This window comes from Phaethon lepturus, unplaced genomic scaffold, assembly GCF_000687285.1.
Source record: "Phaethon lepturus isolate BGI_N335 unplaced genomic scaffold, ASM68728v1 scaffold28022, whole genome shotgun sequence".
Taxonomy (NCBI): domain Eukaryota; kingdom Metazoa; phylum Chordata; class Aves; order Phaethontiformes; family Phaethontidae; genus Phaethon; species Phaethon lepturus.
The window spans coordinates 1-21,031 of NW_010521653.1; the positions used below are offsets into that span (position 1 = coordinate 1).

At 46.2% G+C, this 21,031-nt stretch overlaps 1 protein-coding gene across 1 annotated transcript in view; it reads left to right on the plus strand.

The window, feature by feature from the left end:
• The first annotated feature begins 3,517 nt into the window (after positions 1-3,517).
• UIMC1 (ubiquitin interaction motif containing 1) overlaps positions 3,518-21,031 on the plus strand; it is a 34,514-nt gene continuing 17,000 nt past the window's right edge. The window contains exons 1-4 of the mRNA XM_010281595.1: positions 3,518-3,667; positions 10,685-10,775; positions 16,012-16,136; positions 16,442-17,590. Coding sequence (XP_010279897.1) covers positions 3,518-3,667; positions 10,685-10,775; positions 16,012-16,136; positions 16,442-17,590 — 1,515 coding nt within the window. The remainder of the gene's footprint in view (positions 3,668-10,684; positions 10,776-16,011; positions 16,137-16,441; positions 17,591-21,031) is intronic.

A 21,031-nucleotide genomic window follows, 5' to 3' on the forward strand; every position in this document is an offset into this window, starting at 1 on the left:
CCTGAAGGCAGCGGGTGGGGAAGGAGATGGGAGGGCCCCGGGTGGGTGCTGGGGAGAGAGTTGCTCTCCCCCCACGCAGGGCCAGCCCTTGGAGGAGGGAGGGGTGCTGCGTGTGGGACTTCCTTGGGATGGGCTAGAGGGAAGCTGAGCTGTTAGCATCTCCTGCAGAGCTCCGCGGCATTTGCAGATGCACAGTACTTGGGCGTGTGTGGCCTCTGCGCTCCCCATGTCTCTTCTCGTGAAGAGCCAGCTCTATAAATGGATAAAACCGGTAAACAATTTCTCTTCCCCCGGGGTGCTGTGAGCCCTCCTGTCCTGCTGGTCGCAGAGCATCAGCTGGGCCCTTCGTGCTGGGTCGAGCCAAAGGTCCAGGGATGATATTTCCAAGGAGGTGTGTGGTGCCGACCCGCCTGAATGTGGAGCCGCTTTGCGATGCTGCCGGGGAGTGTCGTGCCTCTTCTTCCTGAGGTGGGGGGAGTTGTTTACAAAGCGACAGCCTGTGTCTCAAACGGCTCAGAAACTCATCCGGGGATGAGAGTCATTCATTTTTGGCTTCATTTTCAAGCATTTTTCAAGCTGTCACAGCTTGGCAGGTCTGTAGCTGCAGTGTCAAGATTTAGAATTATTCTGTCGGTAATTGCTTTCTGATTCATCAAAATGATAGATGAGAGGGAAAATGACAAATAATCACAAGTTGGGGATCTTCAAGGATATCCCTAAAAATGTGACTGGAGAAGCGTGGCATGTGCAAGTCCCTTGTCAGGAGGTCACCTTTGCTGTCAGCATTTACAAAGAAATTCTCTTTAAATTCAGAGTTGGAAAAAAACCTGAATAACTGCAAAATGAGTCTGTGAGCCAAACTGCAAAGGTAGTTTTAGATAATTCAGTCTTTGGCCTCTTTTGCTGAGCCTGAAAGCAGGTATCGCCTCCTCAGGTACTAGCAACTGTCCTTTCCAAAAGTGCTAAAAGCAAAATACACCTTCTGTGCTTAACTTCCCTACCTGAAGAGGGGAGTGTGCTCTGATGCGTGTCTTCTTCCCTCAGCTATACCAGCTTGTCTAATAAAAGCTATTGCTGCTCTCCTACTCATAGCCTCAGACTAGCACAGCTACGAGTGATCTCTTACTTGTCTTGTTCCCTTAGTTACATTTACAGAGACTCTCTTTGCCACAAGTCCCTTCATTTTCAGAGGCGTTGTGGGAGTTGTGTGGTTACATCTCTTACATCTTTTTTTTTTTTTTCCTTTCCTATAAATGTTGAAGGTAGGTGACTCATCATAACTCCAGCTGATATTTCTCGGTGATCTCTTATTTAGCAGAGTGCATCAAGCAGAATATGTATCGCAGAGTCAAAGGAGAGCTGGCGATACCAGCATGGATTTAAAAAAAAAAAAAAAAGACAGCATGGCCTTTGCTGTTTGCTTTTGTTTTGGTGGTAAAAAGGTTCACAGGCTGTCTCTCCAAAACAAGAGTGACCTTGCATAGGCTCATGTACTGGAGGTGCAGGCCTTTCCAGTGCTCCTCCCGATCCTTGTGCCAAAGCGACTCTGTGTGTGTTTCTCTTACGATAAGGGAGTGTTCCCCACCACGATGGACGCCCTTTGTGGGAGCTGTTGGGTGTGAAGCTTGGCTCATCTCTCCGGGCAGAGAGCAAAGACACCATTTAGTGCAAAAGATAAAAAATGGAGAAAGTATAATGAGGATATTCCAACAAGAGCTGAGTTCAGCTCAGCTGGAGCAGAACAGCTTTGTTATGCAAGAGCCAGAGCTCTTCCAAAAGCAGTGCTTGTTTTTATTTCCCCTTCCGAAACAGACAAACATTTGTGGACTGCAGTGGTGGTTGCAGTTGCTTCTGGAGCTGTGCGTGCCATTAGTACAATATTCTGTCTTCAGAAGGCTCAGCAAACCTTCAGTGCAAATCATGACTCACCAGGATAATAATCTTTTGTCTCTAGGCATGTGTGTGCATGTATTTGCAGAGGAAGGGAGTCAGAGAGGCTAAGGGAGCTTTTGAATGCCGCAGATAGTAGGCAAGGAATGTATGTATGCCTTTCTCAGCCTCACCTTGCTGCCTCGGACTGTAGATGGAGCAGTGCACTGCTGTTCTTGGTGCTGGTGGGGATTTTGAACTTCTTGCTCATTAATATTTCTACACACAGTGGCTGTTTGCAATTTTGTGGTGTTACAGAGGAGCGTTTGGCTCTATATTGGGTAACGTAGGGTCTTTGTCGCATCTTCTCTTACTCTTATTTTAGATCTAAGCAGCACATTTGAGCTATTTCAGTGATCTTGAAGGAAGGCAGAATGATCCTGTGGAAGGACACTGGTCTGGGAACCGGCCAACTTGACTTGCATTTCCAGCCCTGCCATCCTCTGGTGTGTAACGAGGGGCTTGTTGCTTAACTGCTCTGCACATGTTTAGTTCTAACTTAAACAGAGCTGATCGTGCTCAGCCTGCTTGTAAGCCTCTTTTAGATCACAGTTCAGGAAATGCCAAATGTTGTTGTCGAGTTATTTGCCGAACAGCAAACATAGACAGGAAAGGGTGTTTTAACTCTGTGTGCTGTCCCGCTGCTCTCATTTGCCAAGATCTCTTCCTGATCCTCTTGTCTGAGTCCTTTTTGATCAAAGCTGCTAACGCTTGCTGTGCATCTCTCTCCAACAGTCTATGGGCTGGCAAGGAAAGGAGACGCTGAAGTACTAGCTTGCATTGTGTGGGCACCTGCCCTCAATTGTGCTGTGCATAGTGCACTCACGTTTGGACTAATAACGCTCAGCAGGTTCCTCCCTGCTTGTCAAGTGCCTTCTTTAATACGAATGGTTCAGGCATGTCTGTGCAGAGGACTTCCGGAGGCTGATGCTCATTGAGAAATCTGGGCTGTGAGATAAACCTGTTGTCTTGTTTCCAACCTGCCTACTGCCATTGCCAGCGTTTTCCCTTTGTAGTGCTGGGGCAGCATTCCACCAAGCTGCTGTGCTTAAAGCAAAACAGTGTCCTTTGAGGAACGTGCCTTTCCCCCTTGTTTTGTTGAATATAAAAGCTGACAAATGGCTGTGCTGTGGTGGCTTTTTGTTCTGGCATGCAAGTTTCAGCTTCATCTGTTGCCACAGCCCGGTTTGTTCTGCACTGGGACAGTGAAGGTGTGGGACTGAGGAGGGGAAGTTTGGGGTTGTGTTGGAGGGTGGGAGACCTGCTGTGAAGTGATGCTTTGGAGGAATTTGATGAACTTTAAGAGGAGAGCCTCACTGCTTTGGAGCAAGGGCATTCAGTGTTTTTGTGTTGCTATTCCCCTGAAACCCCTTTTTAGCAATCGGCCATAATAAACTATTCTTAACTAGGTGAGTGGTGACTCGTACATGTGGCTCCCAGTAATGCTAAATCCACCACGCTTTGTAATAAGGTTCTAATGCCTGGGGTATTTTGCCTAAAAATAGCAAAAAAAGATGGCTGTTAGGGGAAATCTAAACCAGAAGGAAACAAACGGCTTTTAATGCTTCCCTCTGTTTCAGAGTGAAGGATGCCGAGAAAGAAGAAGCCCACAGAGGGCCTGGACTCTCGAGGTCAGGATGGGGAGGAAGAGGAGGAAGAGAAGAGGAACCCAGCCAATGCCAAGAAGAAGCGCAGTTTTGTGGATGCGTTTATTGTTATATCTGACAGCGATGGAGAGGTCAGTGATTGGCGTGTGGTGTCCAGAGCCTGTGCTGGGCCCTGCTGTTGCAGGAGAGTGCCGGAGCATCCCACGCTGTATGTGCTGGGGTCAGGCTTTGCGCAGAGTGTTATGCCGTTCCTTTTCTCACATATGAGATGAATCAAATCCTGTTTGACTAGGATATGAATGGTGTGCTTCGTGAGGGTGAGTTATGAGTCTGGGATTTGATAACCAAATCCTCTCAGAACTGAATTTGAAACGTAATTTAAAAGTAACCTTTCCTCAATCCCTTTACAAATTTTTTTTTTAATAATTTTTATTTGATTGATTTCCAGCTAAACCATAGAAACATGATTTTGTATTATGTGCAAATAGATAAGAAAATGATTTAGAACACAGGCTTGCGAGTAGCTCAGACACAGCTGGTGTCTGGTAAACTGATCCTGAATTATAGAAGCCTGAGTTTTTAACCCACTTCCATAGGGTGTAAAGGTGAACTGCCATGTGCGTGTGCCTGGCTAAGACATAAAGGCTCAGATCAGCGATCCCTAGTGTTGTCTTACAAACATCAGCTTTACCCTAAAAGATTGAAATGTCTGCGATGTCTGTGTCTGTTACACTGGCATTGGGAGGAGTGCAAGAGCTCCTGCCTGGGGGAAACCCAGAGCCCTGAGACTCTGTCCTCAATGTAAGTGAGGTACACGAGAGGAAATTATTAGAATCAATTTTCTATGTATGACTGTTACGACTTTACTGTGTCTTGCCAGTGATTGGGGATCCTAAGCTGCTTTTTGTAATTCCACCATTTTCAAAAGCATTTCAGTTCACTCTCAAGCTGTAGATCTTAAATCAAGTCCCTTTCGCTCCCACATCTGCAGCATGCTTCTCTACAATAAGGCGATTATCATGTGAGGAGGGGAAAAGCACTAGAAATAAACAGTAAAAAGCTGTAGGGCAAATGATACTGGATGTTTTTTCTTCACATTGTCTGAGTTCTTTCCCATTGGGAAATTCCCTGAAAGAAATAGAACATATGGCAGTAATAGTTCAGTGGGGTTAAACCCTTAGCTCTGCAATATGCTAAGTTAACTTCAGATGTCTGCTGCATCACTGGCATTTATTGTGAAACCTATAAGGAAAAAAGAAATCAGCAGCTATAAGAGCTGCTGCAGTACATAAAAGATCAGGACCTGTTATTGTCTGCAATTATTCATCTCAATGTGCACGTATCTGAAAAAGAGGAAACAAACGTCTCTTAAAACACATCTATAAAAAGGTTAGGCTCCTTGACTGTTCTGTAAGTTTGTCTATAAACAATAAATTCTGATGGCATAATCGGTCATATTACAGAAAAGGATATGCTCAGAGAGGCCGTTAAAGAGCCAATTAGGTTCTGTTTAAGTGACAACAGTTCAGTCAGTTGAATGAGTGGATTTATTCAGTTCAGTCTCTTTCTTTCTGTGAGTCATCAGCTTCCAGATCCAGTGCCACAAGTCTCTTGTGTTGTTTTCTGCAAAATCAAACCCAAAAAAGTGATTTACTTGGGATCTCAAAAAAATAACTGTCTGGCTTCTGTAACTGTCTCAGCTCTTCAGCATACATCAAGTTGAATTTCAATTTCGAACCTTGTAACTGTTGTTCTTGCTCTAGTAAGACCTTGTTATGTGTTCAAGAAGAGGTGTGGGAAGCTCAGATCAATAGCAATTTTAGAGAACAATACATTCTCAATTAATCTTGCATCTGTTAGGACATGGTTCCTTATGAATCAAAAGCTACAAGGACAATTTGGGCATCATTGATTCGATGGCTTTCTTCCTTGGCAGTCTCTTGGCAGGTATCTATAGAACAAGTCCCTAGTTCTGCTTCCAGACCAGCAGATCTTGTAGCAGCTGCACCTGGAAAACCTCCAGCTTCTCACTTTTGATGATCTTTGGCAGACTGCCTCTCCCAGGAATTTTTCAGTCATGCTGGATTATCAAGCTCATCCATGTTATTTTGCCAAGTTTTCTTTCTTTGCTCATGTCTATGCTGTGGCATCTGCAAAGCTGCATCACAAGGAAGTTTTCTGGACATGGAGCTTTCTGATCTCTGCTATATATAATCCTGGATTCAGGAAACACTTCTCTTTTTTTTGCAAAGGGTCAGCCGAAATAAGAACAGTCTCTCTGGCTTTGTGGAAACAAGAAGAGATGACCTTCTTTGTGCAGACTGTCTCTGAAAATGCAGACATGGCGAATGAGCAAAGTGGTGCCTGTCCCCCCTGACTGTTTAAATCCTGCAGGTAATTGGTTGCCCATGCCAGAAAATGCGTGGTCATTCACAAATATACAATACTTCAAATAGTGCCCAACAATGCTCTCTCCAAGCATAGCAACTCCTGGTCTGTCTCCTGAGCCTCCTGCTTGAAGTGGGCTGTTGATAAAGGCTCCTTGACTTCCAAGGTTTTCTGAAGCCACGTCTGAAAGACTGTCACCCAGCCAGAGGCCTGGCCAAGCGTGAGCATTGAGCACAGCCAGACACCCAGTAGTTGTGCTAACTTATTTGGCTGATCTGCAGCCTTCGGTGCAGTTGATCCCAAAATGCTGCTGATCTGCTGTGGGACCTTTTGGAAGGGTCTGTTTTTCCTGGGTAGATCCTTTGAGAGTACCTGTCTCCACTCATAGAGTTTGCATGAAGTCTCACAAGCTCTTTCTGCCAGATTAGTTAGCTCTGCCAGCCCTTGAGGAATATGACAAGACTCCAGGATGATGGTGCCATCTATTTCTGCATGGCGTCCATGGCCTGTCTTCCCTTTGGTGTGGAACATCCCTTTGCCTGAGTATTCCTGTGTTTGGAGATACTCGCAATCTGGGTAAATAGCAGTGCGTGTTGATGTTCCAGGTCACATGTTGGTTTTGGTAGAAAGAGGTGTGTTTGGGCATCGGCTGGAATACTCGGCCACCACCCTGTCCTGTTCTCTATCAGCTGTGGCAGTGGGCACTTGTCTCAGGACCAGGCATGGCCTGAGGGATACCTTGCTATGGCGGTGATGGCACTGGAAGCGTGACAGCTAGGATGGTAGTTCCTGCCTCACACGGCTACCATCTAAGCAAAGCAGAGCCATGTGGGAGAATCACTGCAGCACCCTACTGTCCCCATGGGCTCTGCTGTGGTACTGAGGGACCCGGTGCCTCCAGTTCCCAGAAGAAAGGGCAGTGTGAGTGTGCTCTCAAGGAGGCTCTGCTGCGCTTGCTTCTCAGAAATGACATTGGTCTGAATCCAGGCTCCTCACAGCCTGGTAAAAGCCCTTTTTTCTACAGAGGCCTCCCTCCCATGTGTCAGGAGCTACACGCCTGGCACGAGCCCCATTGTGTCGTCTTGTTCAAGTCTTCACTTCCAGCAGGTTTGTTCTAATGAGCTGAAAGACAGAGCAGAGCTGAAACAGATTCTGAACTGAAGTCGGAGACTAATAAAGTAGGGTGTGATATTAATTTCAGCAGCATCCTTGGCTAGAGCAAACGTGGCACTTCCAACATCTAATTGGCTTTTAAAAATAAATTAGTCTGGTTTTCATCTGCGTATTTCTCATGCAGGACGCATGGTGTTTGGCTGTGCCCTCTTGTTAGATGGTCCCAACTGCTGTTGAGCAGTAAAATTACCCAGACCTTTTGACTTCAGTCTGCACTGTTAGCTATGGATACATTCTTCTGTAGCCTTTCCTTCCCTGAGTCAGTAGAAGCTGATTTCTGTGGTTTATCATGTGGATTCGAGGGAGCAGGATGTGGGAGGCTGGCTACTGGCTTCCATTTACAGGCTTTTAGAAGCAAGTGGAGCTGTATCTGCTTCTGCTGGCAGTCAGGTTCTCTTAACTACATGCAAAAGCATTTTTGAAATTAAAATTTGATTTCCTGCTGTCTGGTGAAACCAAGCAGGTTAAAAAAACAAGGAAGAAGAATAGTGGCTGGCGTAAGGGAGCTTTGGAAACCTGTCTTTTTCTTGATCTGTGTACAATACTGACAGTGAAATTGCTCATAAGAGAGCATCATAAATTAAACTGCAGAGCCTGACACACAGGAAGAGAATTTGGATTCCTTCTGGCCATTATGCTTTAAATTGACGGTGAAGGAGGTGAGACGCTATCCAGGCTGGCACTGAGCAGAGGTATGCAGTTCCCACCTCGCCTCCACTATAATAATTAGTTTCCCCTGGAAGTTGTGTGTTGGAGATGACCTTGTAACTAAGAGTATTGGCTGCAGTTTGGGAATATTTTAATTGATTAAGATTATTTTTGGACTAGTGATCTTATTAGAAAGGCAGTTGGTTGAGTGGCCCCCCGAGTTCCTATTATCCTTGTAGACAGATGAGCATTAAAAGGTTGGGTCAGAAAGAGCAAGCCCTGTTGTCTTCTCTGAATTTTCTTGGCCCCTTCTGTTTCTACCATCCTTGCCTGCATTTATGCAGAGCACTCTGGGGCCTGCGGGGCTTTCTCCCAGCAGAGGTACAAACAGCCATAAATCCTAATTAAAAGGTATGTTTTATTTTCTGGGTTTAAAAATAAAGAAGATTTAAGAATTCTTGGAATTGAGATGTGTGTGTGTATTTTGGCCCATCAGGATTAATTGGATTTGCTTCAGCGGTTTGCTGTACTGTGGCTGTTTGGTAGAACACTGCTAAGCAATTTAAACATCTTTCTCAAATGTATGAGGTTCATACAACACGTGTCCTGCAATAATTTTGCTCCTGCCACTGTTGTAAATGTCAAGATTCTTCAGGACCCAGCATGGGGAACTGAGGCACATACTCAGCTGCGTGGTGAAACCAGGCAGCCTGCCTGGCACTGGGCATGCCATTCCCCTCCAAGCCCCGAAGGTGTTTGAGCCCCATCTTGTCCTGTGGTGCATATTGTAAACGTGTGTCTCTGCACAGAGCAGACATTGGCAGCCGTGGAAAGTTTGGTGTGCTCATAAATCACATCCATGCCCTGGAAGAGCGCTGTGGAGGAGAGTGTCAGGGTTGACCTTCCGGCAAGTGCAAAAGTGATGAGGGGAAGATTGATGCCTAGAGAGAGGAGCTGGGGATTTACAGAGCCTGCTAGGATTAAATTGCCCCTGTCTCAAGCTGCAGTAGGTTTAGCACTGTTAGACAGGGCTTTGGGGGAGTGTGGGAGAGCTGTCGCTTAACCTCCTCCAGCATATAATCCTAGCATGATCCTGGTGTGATCCCACAGACCGTTGCCCACTCCCTTAGGTGTGAGCTGCCTGCAAGGTCAGCGTGGGGCTGCTGCTGCAGAGCAAGGCAGGGCAATTCCGAGCAGGAGAACCAGTGGCTTATGGAAAACTGTGGAGAAGGGTGATATGCCCTGGAGAGAGGCCCTGGAAGAGACAGGATTTCGCCTGCTAAGCATGAGCTAAGGCAGGCTCAGAAGTAGAGAGCATCCATCTTATAGCAAGAGCGAATCTGGCTGTGAAGCAGCCTTTTGGGGATACAAGGGCAGATCTTAGAAACAGGGTACCAAAACCAGGCTGGGTGGGGAAGAAGGAGGAATCGGTCAAAGGAAAAAACCCTTAGATGTGAACATGAATCTGTGTGTGGACTTGCTGAGCATGATTGCTGCTTTGTTGTGAGCTGATTCTTAAATCAGTGGAAGTGAGGAATGGCGTAGGTATTAGGGTATGTAAAAGCTGTAATGTATTAGGGTTTCAGGAAACCACTTAATAGTACATCTTGCAAAATCTTAGCTGGATAAATAATTCAATTTGGTCTAGGTAGTAACATTCCTGGATTGAAATCCTGCTAAAAGACTGTCAGCAAAAGATGCTGATGAGCAGAAGAGAGGCTCATTTGGGGGAGATGTAAAGCTGAGGCCAAGAGGATCAATATTAGGTCTGTGTGTGTTTTAACATTCTCATTAATGATCCGTAAGAGGGAGCAAGTGGTGTATATACATTAATAAAATCTACAGATAACACTAAAGCTGCAAATGTCTTGAACAAAACTCAGCATAGAACGGCAGTCCAAAGGACTCCACAGGTTCAGAAGCACAGGCAAGGGACAGCAGAAATTGATTACGCTTGAAAATAAGCAGTGCATCCATTTGCATTAAAGTAGCCCAAGCCATGTGCCCCATGTGGCACAGGAGGTGATCTGAGGCACAAGTGTGTGGCCAGTTTGCCATGAGTCTCGTGGACAGCAAAAACAACTGCAGCTGCAGACGGAGGCGTGTGAACCCCCTTCCTGGCCCGGCGTGGGTCTCTGCCTGGAACACAGGGCTTGATTCTAATCCTACCTGATTTAGAGAGACAAATTGGAAGGGGTCCAGTGCCAGCCTTCGGTAATGTGTACGCCCTCGCTTAAGCCGTTAGGACAGCAACTTGCACAAATGTATGCCAATTAAGCCTGTGACCATTCTTGTTGCAGTCCACGTGCTTAAAGCAGCAAGCACTGATGTTGTTTGTGTGGGTATTATTCCGGGAGGCCTCGAGATGACATTTCTAAAGTACTCAAGCTTCAAAAATTAAATACTTACGGCAATACTGAGAGAGTAGCACCAGGAGTAAATACAGCTGGCTGTCCTGCCCTTGGGGTGTATTAACCTCGGTCCCCAAAAATGGCTAGGATTCTAGTTTTGGTCACCTGAAATTGTCTGGGCAGGGCACTAGAAGCTGTGTGGCAGGAAGCAGTCCTGGCTTACAGGTGTGCAATGTTCAGTTACAAAAAGGTTTTGTTTTTCTGTTTTGAATGCTTACAAATACCAGTGTTTTATCAAGGCCAAACAAATTCCCTCTAAAATCATGGGCAGCAGGTGCACTGCATGGTAGTGACTGGCATGAAGTCTATTGTCTCTCCTACTTCTCTGTTTGTGTCAGTCTGTAACTCTTTTTGCTCGTTATGCTTATCACACGGCTTTTAATAGCTACAGAATGTGCTTGAATTACGTTTGAAATTCAAATTTCACACAAATAGAGGCTTATACTTGAAACAGTGTTTGTATCTGGGGGGGGGCTGGTAGTATTTCATACATATTGTATGCACTCACCATATTTTTTTCCATTACAGCAGGAGTCAAAGGAAGAGAGTGGATTGCAAAAGAAGAGAACAAAACAGCAGCTGGATAGAACGAAGTTAGCTGCTAAAAGAAAAATTGCACGTAGGTCTCAAGCGTGGGGCTGGGGAAATAGACTGGTGCTGAGCAGCTTCTGCTGTTTGTATTAGAGATTATTTCCTTTGTAGAAAGGCTGCAATGTGGCTGGGGATGCACGGCTCTCGGAAAAAACCTTCCTCAGGGTGAAATTTGCCTTTCTGAACAGGCAGACTGTCACTTGTTTGCTCCCCAGGTGGTGTGTGTGCAAACTGGTGCACTTCCAGAGTAAGTGTGTGAGGGTGTTGGTACCTCACCGAGTTTCAAAATTGGTTGAAGCCCATCTGAAAATGCTGTCAGTCACAAACTGCTTTCCTCTTCAGGCCCCTCTGCTGCTGTCTTTTTCTGAAACATCATGATGCTCTGACCTGGCAGTCACAGCTCAGGAAAGATCTGAGTTGCAGCTGACAGTTCTCTGAAATAATCGTCTCGCAGTGCGGGGGCAGCCGGAGAAGCCAGCAACGTTGGGCATCATAAGGAAGGGTGTTAAGAACAAGAGATTTGTTTTACGTCATTTTGCTGTTATATAAAGTGTTGGTGCACCCACATCAACAGCGCTGCGTGCAGTTCTGGTCTCCGCATCTCAAGGACACGGTGGAGTGAGGGGACATCCAGAGAAGGGCAAGCCCAAGCCATGAAGGGGAGTAAGCAGCTGCCTTATGAGGAGTGACTGGAAAGCCTGGGGCTGCTCTGTTAGGAGAGGAAGGTGGGATAAAAGTTCAGGAAGGCAGTGCCTCAACTGAACAGAGCGCTGTTTACCAGCTCCTACAGCCAGAGTGCACTCAGTGGAAATAGCAGGAGATAGATAGGTTTAAAACGCGTGAAGAAAAGTAATGCTTCACACAGCATGTAGTGAACTCCTGGAAGTTTTTGTTACAGGAGGTTGTGGAGGGGTCAGTATCGGCAGCTTTAATAAGGGATTAAATGCATTCATGGACCATAGGTCTATAAACAGATGCTAAAGGGAACAGGCTGGAAAGTTCCTGCTCATATTCTGCAAACAGCATTTTTGAGTGCTAGGGATGTACAAGCAGAAGAGACCACTGAGCATGGCCAGACTTGCCTGTACACCCTGTAGAGCACCACGTCTTACCGCGGCCAGGCACATGGACCATTGCTTTGTCTCAGCGGATCCGGCCTCCTGTTCTTGTGCTCCACAAGACAGCGGTCCATATAGCATGTTAAATTCAGAATGTTTTAAAATGGGAGAGATGATGTCTCCTGCAAAACCCAAAGCAATCACTGAACAAAATGGAGCACGCCAGTGCTCCACAAGCAGCAGCAGTTGGGTTTGTCAGTCCTCAGAGGGCTTGTGTGAATTAAATTGTTTTTAATAGAGGCCTAAGGCCATAACATGAAACAGCCTGGCTCTTTGTGGGAGTTGAAGCCCACTGTGCGTGTCCCTGTGTCAAAGAAGTAAGATAGCAAAGTCAGAGATGGGGGAAGAGTTCTTTCTTTTTCTCGTTCTTTCTTTTTCTCGTTCTTTCTTTTTCTCGTTCTTTCTTTTTCTCGTTCTTTCTTTTTCTCCCAAAAGAGACAGAACACCAAATAAAAGCTGAAACCGCGCTTGGAGATGCCATTAAAATGTGACCAAACATATGGCACTAAGAAGAGGGAGTTGCTGAAGTTGGATGCCCTCGTTGCATTGTTGAGCATGCTGGGTTTTGGGAGCTCGTGCTGTGCAAAAGGTGTTCAGTGTGCTCCAGAAAAGCCATAGGAGACAAGGCCAGTTCTCTAGCTCTTGTATAATGGAGGAGTTTTGTTGCATTTCTAGATATTGAAATTCTCGATAATAGTTTTCCTATTCCTGGGGCAAAAGCTGACTTTTTTTTTTTTTTTTTAGTGTGCACATCCGCATCCTGGAAGTGCAGGAGGTTGGGGGTACCCAGCACTGTTTGGTCAGAGAGCAGTCACTTGTTTAAGCACGTGTGATGGTGGGTCTGTTCTCTCATTTATGGGAAACTATAATTAGGCTTTTGGTGTTTGCTTTTAGGCAAATTAAGATTTGAAGTAGTAATTATTTTTCTCAGTGTCTTTAAATAAATTCTTTGAATTGCGAGGCAAATTGCTCTTTTGTAAAGATTTGGTGCTTCTGGGTAGAGCAAGTTCTTTCTCCTCAAAACTGGAAAATTTCAGATATTTTGCAGGCTCTGGTTATAAAGCATATCCTCCCATTTTTGCTTTGTTGTGGTTTTATTCATTTTAACCTAAAGCCGAAACTAAAATATATCTGTGACGTTTCATCCTGACAGGATAAATGGAAATACAAAACCTAAAGACGTCTCTCTCTTTTTCTGGAGGAAGTCAGTGTTTTAAAGCACATTTGAATGTTTTTACTGTAATTGCACTTTGGATATGTGGAAATACTGAGATCCCACATTTCCATTATTTTTGAGTAAATCTCTTATTAGTAAGTGTTAGAACTACAACTAGTAGGGTTTTGCATCTAATTCACTTTGCAAATGTCAAAATGGAACATAAATTGCTTAGCAAATTGCTGTATTAGCATTTAAAAAGGCTCTGAAATGGTTTAATTTGTTTAGGGCTGCAATGTCTTAAAAACAGTTTCTCCCTGACCCCTCCTTCCCATCTGTGGGTTTCTTGGATGCCCTGGTCCCCAGAGAGGCGCTGGGATTTCGTGCTGCTTTGGGATGGATGAGTGGCGAGTGAATTTTGGAGTGAGAGACGCAGAATTCCCAGCCGGAGGTGCTGGCACTTCCGCCCCCGGCGGGTTTCTGCAAGGCGTGCAGTGTGTGTGAGCTGAGCGTAACGGAGTGTGTCTGTCCAGACGGAGAGGGATTGTTCTTCCCAAGGGCTGTAGGAGCCCCTGCCCCGCCGCCACGCTCCAGGAGCATGGCTCACCTCCACTGCACGCTCTGTGCTCGCTCCTGGAGCGCTCAAGAGATCTGTTTGCACATACTGGTCGGGGGCTAATGCAACACTCTGGATTTCTAATCATCATAAATTATGACCAGTGCAATCAACATCAAGTTTACTAAAATGCATGGTGCTGAGAAAGGATCAGACGTAGAGCACAAAATACCGCCTGCTCTAGACTGCTCAGCTTAAAGCAGGTCAGGTCTCCCGGAAGGCATGAGCTGCTCTTTGCTCTCCCCACCGTAATGCCAGGTGGATTTAAACTCGCGATTTCCCTGTCTGTGGAGCACCTACTCAACTGGAACCGCACTAAGTGCATTTTGTTTGTTGCTGGTTTCTTTGCCAGAGGCAGCATTTGTCTGGCACATTCCCTGTCCCCAGAGGGGAAATTGCTGTGCCAGGGAGGGAGAAGAAAACAAAATGTACGGTAGTAACTCGCCAAAAAATGTTTCTTTTTATTAAGCTTCATGGATGTTGATAGCCTGAACTGGTGAGCGCTCGGCCCCCCGTTTTAATTTAAGCACGTGGAAAGTCTTGTGTGGTGGGGCACTGATCACGTGCACCAGTTTCTTGCACATGTCGGGGTTTGCAGGATCTGGTCTGGTTGCTGTGATGGTTTCGGCAGTGAAACAAATCAGCACGCACTTACCGAATGCTTGGGAGGTGTTTGGTATTGTGGAAATGCTGTGTATTACTGCTGTTCTTGGGGATGGGAGCCTTCTTCATGCGCTGGGCTGTCGTGTGCTTTCCATTAAAGGATGCTTTTTTTTTTTTCCCTCTGGTCCCTCCTGGCTGTAACATCATAGAGTGACTTTGTCCAAGGACAGAAGATCCCCACGAGCCCTGTGTGCACTGCAGTCTGCTTTCACTTCAACCTCTTTCTTAATTTTTAAAGAAATTAAAAAAAAAAACCCACAACCCCAAAAACAACCAACCAACCTAAAGCTAAGTGCTGATTTAGTAGGACATGTGAGGGAACCTATGGCTGGTAATCAGAACAGTCCAAAAATGCTTCAAATCCTGCTTGGGTGGGGGAGAACCAGCCTGCCATTAGCAGCGAGCTGGGGGAAGGGCAGAGCAAAGCCTGCTGCTGTGTGGCTGCACCCCAGTGCAGTCGTGCGGTGATGCACGGGCTGTGCTAAGACCAGTGCAATCCCTGGGCGCTTCTAGGGAGGCTGTGCTGCTGTATTTTGGTGGCAGCTGGTAGGAAGAGGATGGGTTCAAAAATGGGAGCCTGCAACTTCCGAATGCATCTTTATCTAGGGAAATGTCTGTCTCGGAACTGGCTGCAGGAAAGGCATGTTTTGTGCTGGGGTGGCCTTCCTGTTCAAATCGTGTCTCTTAAAGCTCTTCTAGCCCATCAGAAAGCAAGCCTTTTGGTTCGTGCACGAGATGGCGTGTGCAGGATTCTGCCTGAAGGAGGCAGCGGGTTTTGAAGGAAATCTGTCAATTTGTTTCGAGTGAGAAGATGTATTTTTCAGCTCCTGAGAGTGCTGTTGAGTTGTTTTCCAAGCTGCATTCCATTCTGCAGGCATTTTATATTTTAAGCATAGTGAAAGTGTTGGATTGAACTGAAGTAAATAAGTGTTTTCCAAAGTAACTAACTGCTTTGTTTCTAAATAGCCGGTATCGGCTTCTGGTTTGTTCTGAGTGAGGAATATTTCAGGAAGAAATTTTCTGCTGAAATAGCAGTTACAACTGTAGGAAACCTGTTTCCCGTGCATGACTGACTTAGTGATGCAGTGGAGTGTTGATGTGAGCAGAAGGGGGATATATTGCATGTGAAAGATCCTCCATAATACCACCAACCAAGTAACATTATCCTCCACAGAGCTTTCCACCTGCAGCTCAGGGTGAACAACATGTAGATCTTTTGCTCTTGGGTAGGTGTCTTGTTGTATCGCAGGTATCTGCGTGTCAGAAGGCAGCGACACATGCTATTTGGCTACTAAAAAAGTGTATTAAAGAAGATGTGTTCTTTATCCTGCCTTGCTGCTGAGCCTATCCAATATAAAAATGAGCATGTTTTGGAAATCTGTCCTTTTCCTATCTCCTTGAATGTGCGTTTGGCAGCTGTAGAGTGTTGCTTGATGAGTGCAAAAAAGATGTCCCATTGTAGTTATACACCCAGGGAGTCAGAGTTTAGATTGCTGTAGAAATCTGACTTGGGTTATTTTTTTCATTTGGTGTTGCCTGCTCTGGAAAGCTGAGCACCTTTTCTGGAAAGCTGAGATTTAGATGTTTTGCTCTGCATTCCTCCTGGGGAGGTGGGACCCTTGGACATCTCTTCCACCATGTTGAATATGTGTTGGGTGTTTACATACACCTGCAGCTGTGACTTGACATTATCCTTTTTCTTCTGCTGCAGAGATGACTGAAGAGGAACAGTTTGCACTGGCCCTGAAAATGAGTGAGCAAGAAGCCAGACAAGTGAACTGTCAGGAAGAGGAAGAGGAGGAGCTCTTGAGGAAGGCCATTGCTGAGAGCCTTAATGTAAGTGTGCTTCTGTGAAGAGGCTTACTAGAGTTCTTCAGCAACATTGCATTCTGTGTGTGTTTTGCTGCACTGCATGGGGGGGCTAGCTATTTCCAGCGCAAGCGAGTTGCAGAGTGGTTGTTTTCTGCCATTCCTAGTGAGAGGTGTGTGAAGTCTAACTTCAGCTATCCCGTGTTTTGGGGTACACAGTTCTGATCTTGGGGGTGGTTCTGCAGTCGGGGTGATGGCTCCCTGGGGGATCCTTTGGTACGCTCTGCTGATAGAGAACATGCTGTTTGGAGAGTCAACCTTTTGTTTTTCAGAGCTGTCAGCCCTCAGACTCCTCTGATGCAACCCCACAGTTGTCTGCAGAGGTGCTGGGTGCGCGAGGCCAAAGCCAGCCCGCTGAGAAGGGAGTCTCTGAGACCCTGGGAGGTCTGGCGCTTTGCCCTGACACCCCTCGCTCTGAGTGCAGCTCCCACTCACAGAGCGCCAGAGCTGATGGGAACAGACAGATGGATGTCGCCCGGAGTCCCCTGGTAGTGTTGAGGAGGTTAAGCCAGGAAATCGTTGAAAGCTCACTAGTATCCAGCATAATCGTGTCTCCGGGGAAGGGCCAGCCTGTGACAAGGTCAAGTGAAAAGCCTTCCTCACCAGCAAAAAGTGATTCTAGTAATGTGTTACCCAGCACTCTTGGAGAGGACCTCATCTCTTTGAGTCCCACCTTTGGCAGGGTGACTTCGGGCTCCTGGCGACTGACACCTCGAAGACTGTTTGCAAGCCCCTCCAGCTCTTCTGAAGCAACAGACCACGAACCAAAAGAGCAGCCCCTGCCCTGCACTGGCCATTCTGTGGGAGAAGCTGGTGCTGGGAGCTCAGCCACGCTCTGGAAGAGCTGGACCGCAGAATGGTGTGGCAGCCCCAGGAGGAGTGGTGGAGGAGCAGGTACCAAACACACCTCTCGGCCTGAGCACACCACCAAAGCCTGTGTTTCCATAGAGCAAGCAGAGCAGAACGACAGTACCCCTGAGTTTTGCGTGCCGAACGCGGTAAAGGAGAAGCACAAGCAGGAGGAGGCGAGAGACACAGTGCACTATTACTGGGGCATCCCCTTCTGCCCCAAAGGGGTGGACCCCAACCAGTACACCAAAGTCATCTTGTGTCAGCTGGAGGTTTACCAGAAGAGCCTGAAGCAGGCTCAGAGGCAGCTATTGCATAAGAAGGAGTTTGGTAACCCAGTTGTGCCCAGTTCTTCCATGAGCCAAAATGAGCTCAGGAAAGGAGAGCAGATAAGCAGGGAGAATGGGGTTGCTGATGATACAGAAGATGGAGACCCAGATGGGCAGAAGGAGTCTGAAAACATCACCTGGCTCCTCCCCTCAAAGAGGAGGGAGGCAGAGAGTCCAGGGCACAGCATGGAAGAAGAGAAGAACTCCACTTCTGATGATGAACCGACCACCAGCTACTGCCAGGTAAGCGGTTCACTACTGAGAAGAGGTTGAGCAGTCGTGCTCTTCTGTCCATTTTAGGGTTCAGTCCCTTCTGCAAAGCAGGCACTGCTGTTTAATGCTCCTCTTAAATTTAAGGACTTCCTCCCCTAGCCACGCAGTTTAGTGTGGAAGGGAGAGGAAAAGCATACAGGCTGATACCCAGCTCACAAATGATAGGGTCATCATGCAGCCTGGCAGTCGTCCATTAATGCACCACTAAGATAAAGACTTCCAGCTGACTTGTCCTTCTCAAAAGGGTGTAACCTGGCAGTGTGTCAGGGTAGCAAGTACAGAGATGATGCTGACCACCACCAGCTCTGGCAAACTAGCTTATAAACCCATGGCCATGTGGAGACCTCTGTGTCTTCCTTTGCAGACAGAAATGTGGCTTTTGTCCTTGCTGCACAGCCTATCCTTTTTGCACCTGCATGCTTGTTCACGTCTGTACGTGCTTCACCCTTGCAAGTGCTCTTTTCCCTTGAGGTCCTGTGGTTGTAGCTGGGAGAGGCTCTGCATGCTCACAGGTGTCTTCTGTCTGCCTGGGGTGATCTGTCTCCTTGGTGGTGCTCATCTTCCTTTTCCTGGTGGTTGGGCACCTTTTCTCTGGCTTGCTTGTTGGGTCTGCTAGACGCTAGGTGTCAGCCTCTGTCTCCATCAGGGCTCTCTTGTTGGAGCGGAAGGCAGCTTTCTGTCACTGCTAAGTTTAAACAGATTGCTAGTCAGATGAAGTATTTATTACTGCTGTATTTTAGGTTTGTGTCAGCCTTTTCCAACCCTCATTTTTCATAATGACTTCACTCCCGGATCATTGTATAACTTTATCTTCTCTATGACTGAAGCCTCAGCTCTGTTGTTCCTGTTTTCAAGTGTATTTGATCATTTACCCTGGTGTTAGAAAGATACTTAACTTGTTTTGTGATATTTATATTCTGTCTTGTAATATTGAACACTTAGGAAAAACGTCATGTCTGCATTTTCTGGTTGCAGAAAAAGTGCAGAGCAGCCTGTGCTGAAATGTGACTTTTCATGACAGTGCTTTGGCTTGGGTTTAGCAGATATAGATTTAAACAAGCCTTAGAGGTGACCTGCAGAGGAAAGAAACCGACTTGTGCCCTTTTTAATTTCTTTGGGGTACATATAAAAGTCCTGAAAGGTTCTTAAGGCAAAGTGTTTTTTTTCCTCTGTGTCTTTTCCTTTGGAAATGGAGGTGTCCATTAACTTGGAAGATTGGGGTGACTGTAGGTCTATGGAGGTGTACACTAAAGCCCTGGGAAAGCTACAGCAGCTGGGAAAGGTGTGAACTTTTAATCAGTATTGAAAATTGTGGTTGGTTGCTTGGGTTTTTTTTTTATATTATCCATTTAGTGCTAATAACTAATTAATTCTTAGGGAGAAGAGACGTTTTAGTGGTGCTGAGTGGGAACTTGTGGTCAGGATGAGGACGTTACAAGAGCTCTCTAAGAGCCATAACGTGTATGTAGATGTAGTCTTTCTGATATTTTTAAGGTGAAAAAATAAGGAAGAGGTAGCAGACTGTAAAATTTCAATCCTAACCCAAAATTTGCCAACCTTTTATTTACTTGAGATAAAATAATTTCTAAATGCCCTTTCATCTGCCTTATCTCTCCCAGCTTGAGAGGTTGCACCCTTCTCTTGCCTTGCTGTGCAGTTGCACACTGAGGCCAGCACAAGTGATTTACTTGCAAGATCGATGTGTTTGATGTTTGCTTGTGCCTCGTCTCCATTTTTTTTTTTCCCCTCTATCGAATACAATTCCACTGGCAACGACCAAGCAAGGGCCCAGAGCAGTGGTGTCCTCGGTGTGGGGCATCGCTTGGAGACCCCTGCTGCCTGTACTGCCCTGGGGCTCCCCGAGTACCACCGGGCTGCTTTGCTTGTGGGAATGGTGGGAGATTTTAGGCTGTGCCGAGGCTAGAAACCATCCATGGGGACTCAAAGCTGTCCTTGAAAAAGCCTCATGACTTGTGTTGCACTAGTGAAACAAAGGTGCAACTGCTGTGCTCAAGGGAGCCTGCCTGTACCCCTGCTTTGAAACCCTCACCTGGGGTGGGCAGAGACCTTCCACCCTGGCAGTGACCAACTGCTGCGACTGCCACCCGCAGCCAAGGGATGTTTGCACAGAGCAAATCCTGGTTGTCAGGAGATCTCACTGCCTGTGAACCTGCACTAACCAACTTCAGTGCTGATAGAATAAATTACTTCATAGCCTTTCAAATAACATTAGGGGCCTCATGGTCTTTAAAAGATTTGGCTGGAAAAGACCCAATTCTGGACAGTTAGTCTGGTAATCTGAATTAATGCCATACCCTATAACATATGTACTAGGCAAAACAGAAACATGGCTCAGTATCCATGACCAGGGCAGAGGCATTGTTAAGATATGCACAGTTCAGGAAGAGGAGGAATAAAAATAAAGGAGAAGGTGTGGTATTTTATGTTGATGATGGGCTAGGCTGTGAAGAAGTAAAGAACAGCATAGATAAAACGGAATATTTGGGGACTGGAGTCACTTCAGGGAAATCTGGCAGGAGGCTTTGTTGTGGGGCTTGGTGGGGAGGTACATCAGCCATCCAGGAGTGGAGCTGATCGAAGTTGAAACCTATGGTGGAAATCAAACTTGGAGCGTTTAATAGGCTCAAGGAAGGGGGAGGAAAACTCCTTGGATTTCTTTAGGAACTAGCATGAGAAATCATGGGCTTGACAGCAAGCAGTGCTAATAAACTGTCATAATTCCGCCTGATTAGAGCATGGCAAGTGTAACTTGTACACTGAAGAAGAAAAAAGGGACCTGGCATGTTAGCCTGACCTCGGCAGTGCATAAGGCTTTTGAAGAAATTTTAAAGGAAAGAATAAGTGGAGTTGTAGAACTAAATGAAAAATGGGATAAAATGGACATGGATTTACCAGCTGTAGATTGTGCAGGTTAATCTGTTCTCTCTTTTTGATGGGACATCTGATTTCTCAGATGGGAAAAATGCAATAGATTTTATCTATACAAAATTTCAGAGAAGTACTTCTCTTGGTCAAACATCAGCTGTACCAGTTGATCAGGTCATCCTGGCTGAGGCAAATAGATTTTAAACTGGAGTAGATGAGGGCTGCTGGGATGCTTGAGGGAGTGCAAGGGGACGCTAAAATCCTTGGATAGTTTAGCTCAGCACAAATGGAGATGGCAAAGAGCTGTGGTTGCTACCTACAAGTACATCAGAGTAAATGCTAGGAACAGGCAAAGGGTGCGGAAGGTGATGGACAAGGTTGGCATGAATAGATGAGCCTGGACTGTCCAGAATCATGTCTAGGCAGCAAAGTAGCAAGAAGTACTGCCAGGCATTACTGTGGAGAGCTACTGAAACACCTTACTGAAAGGAATGATGGAGGGAAAAAAGCTGACTAGTTCAGGAT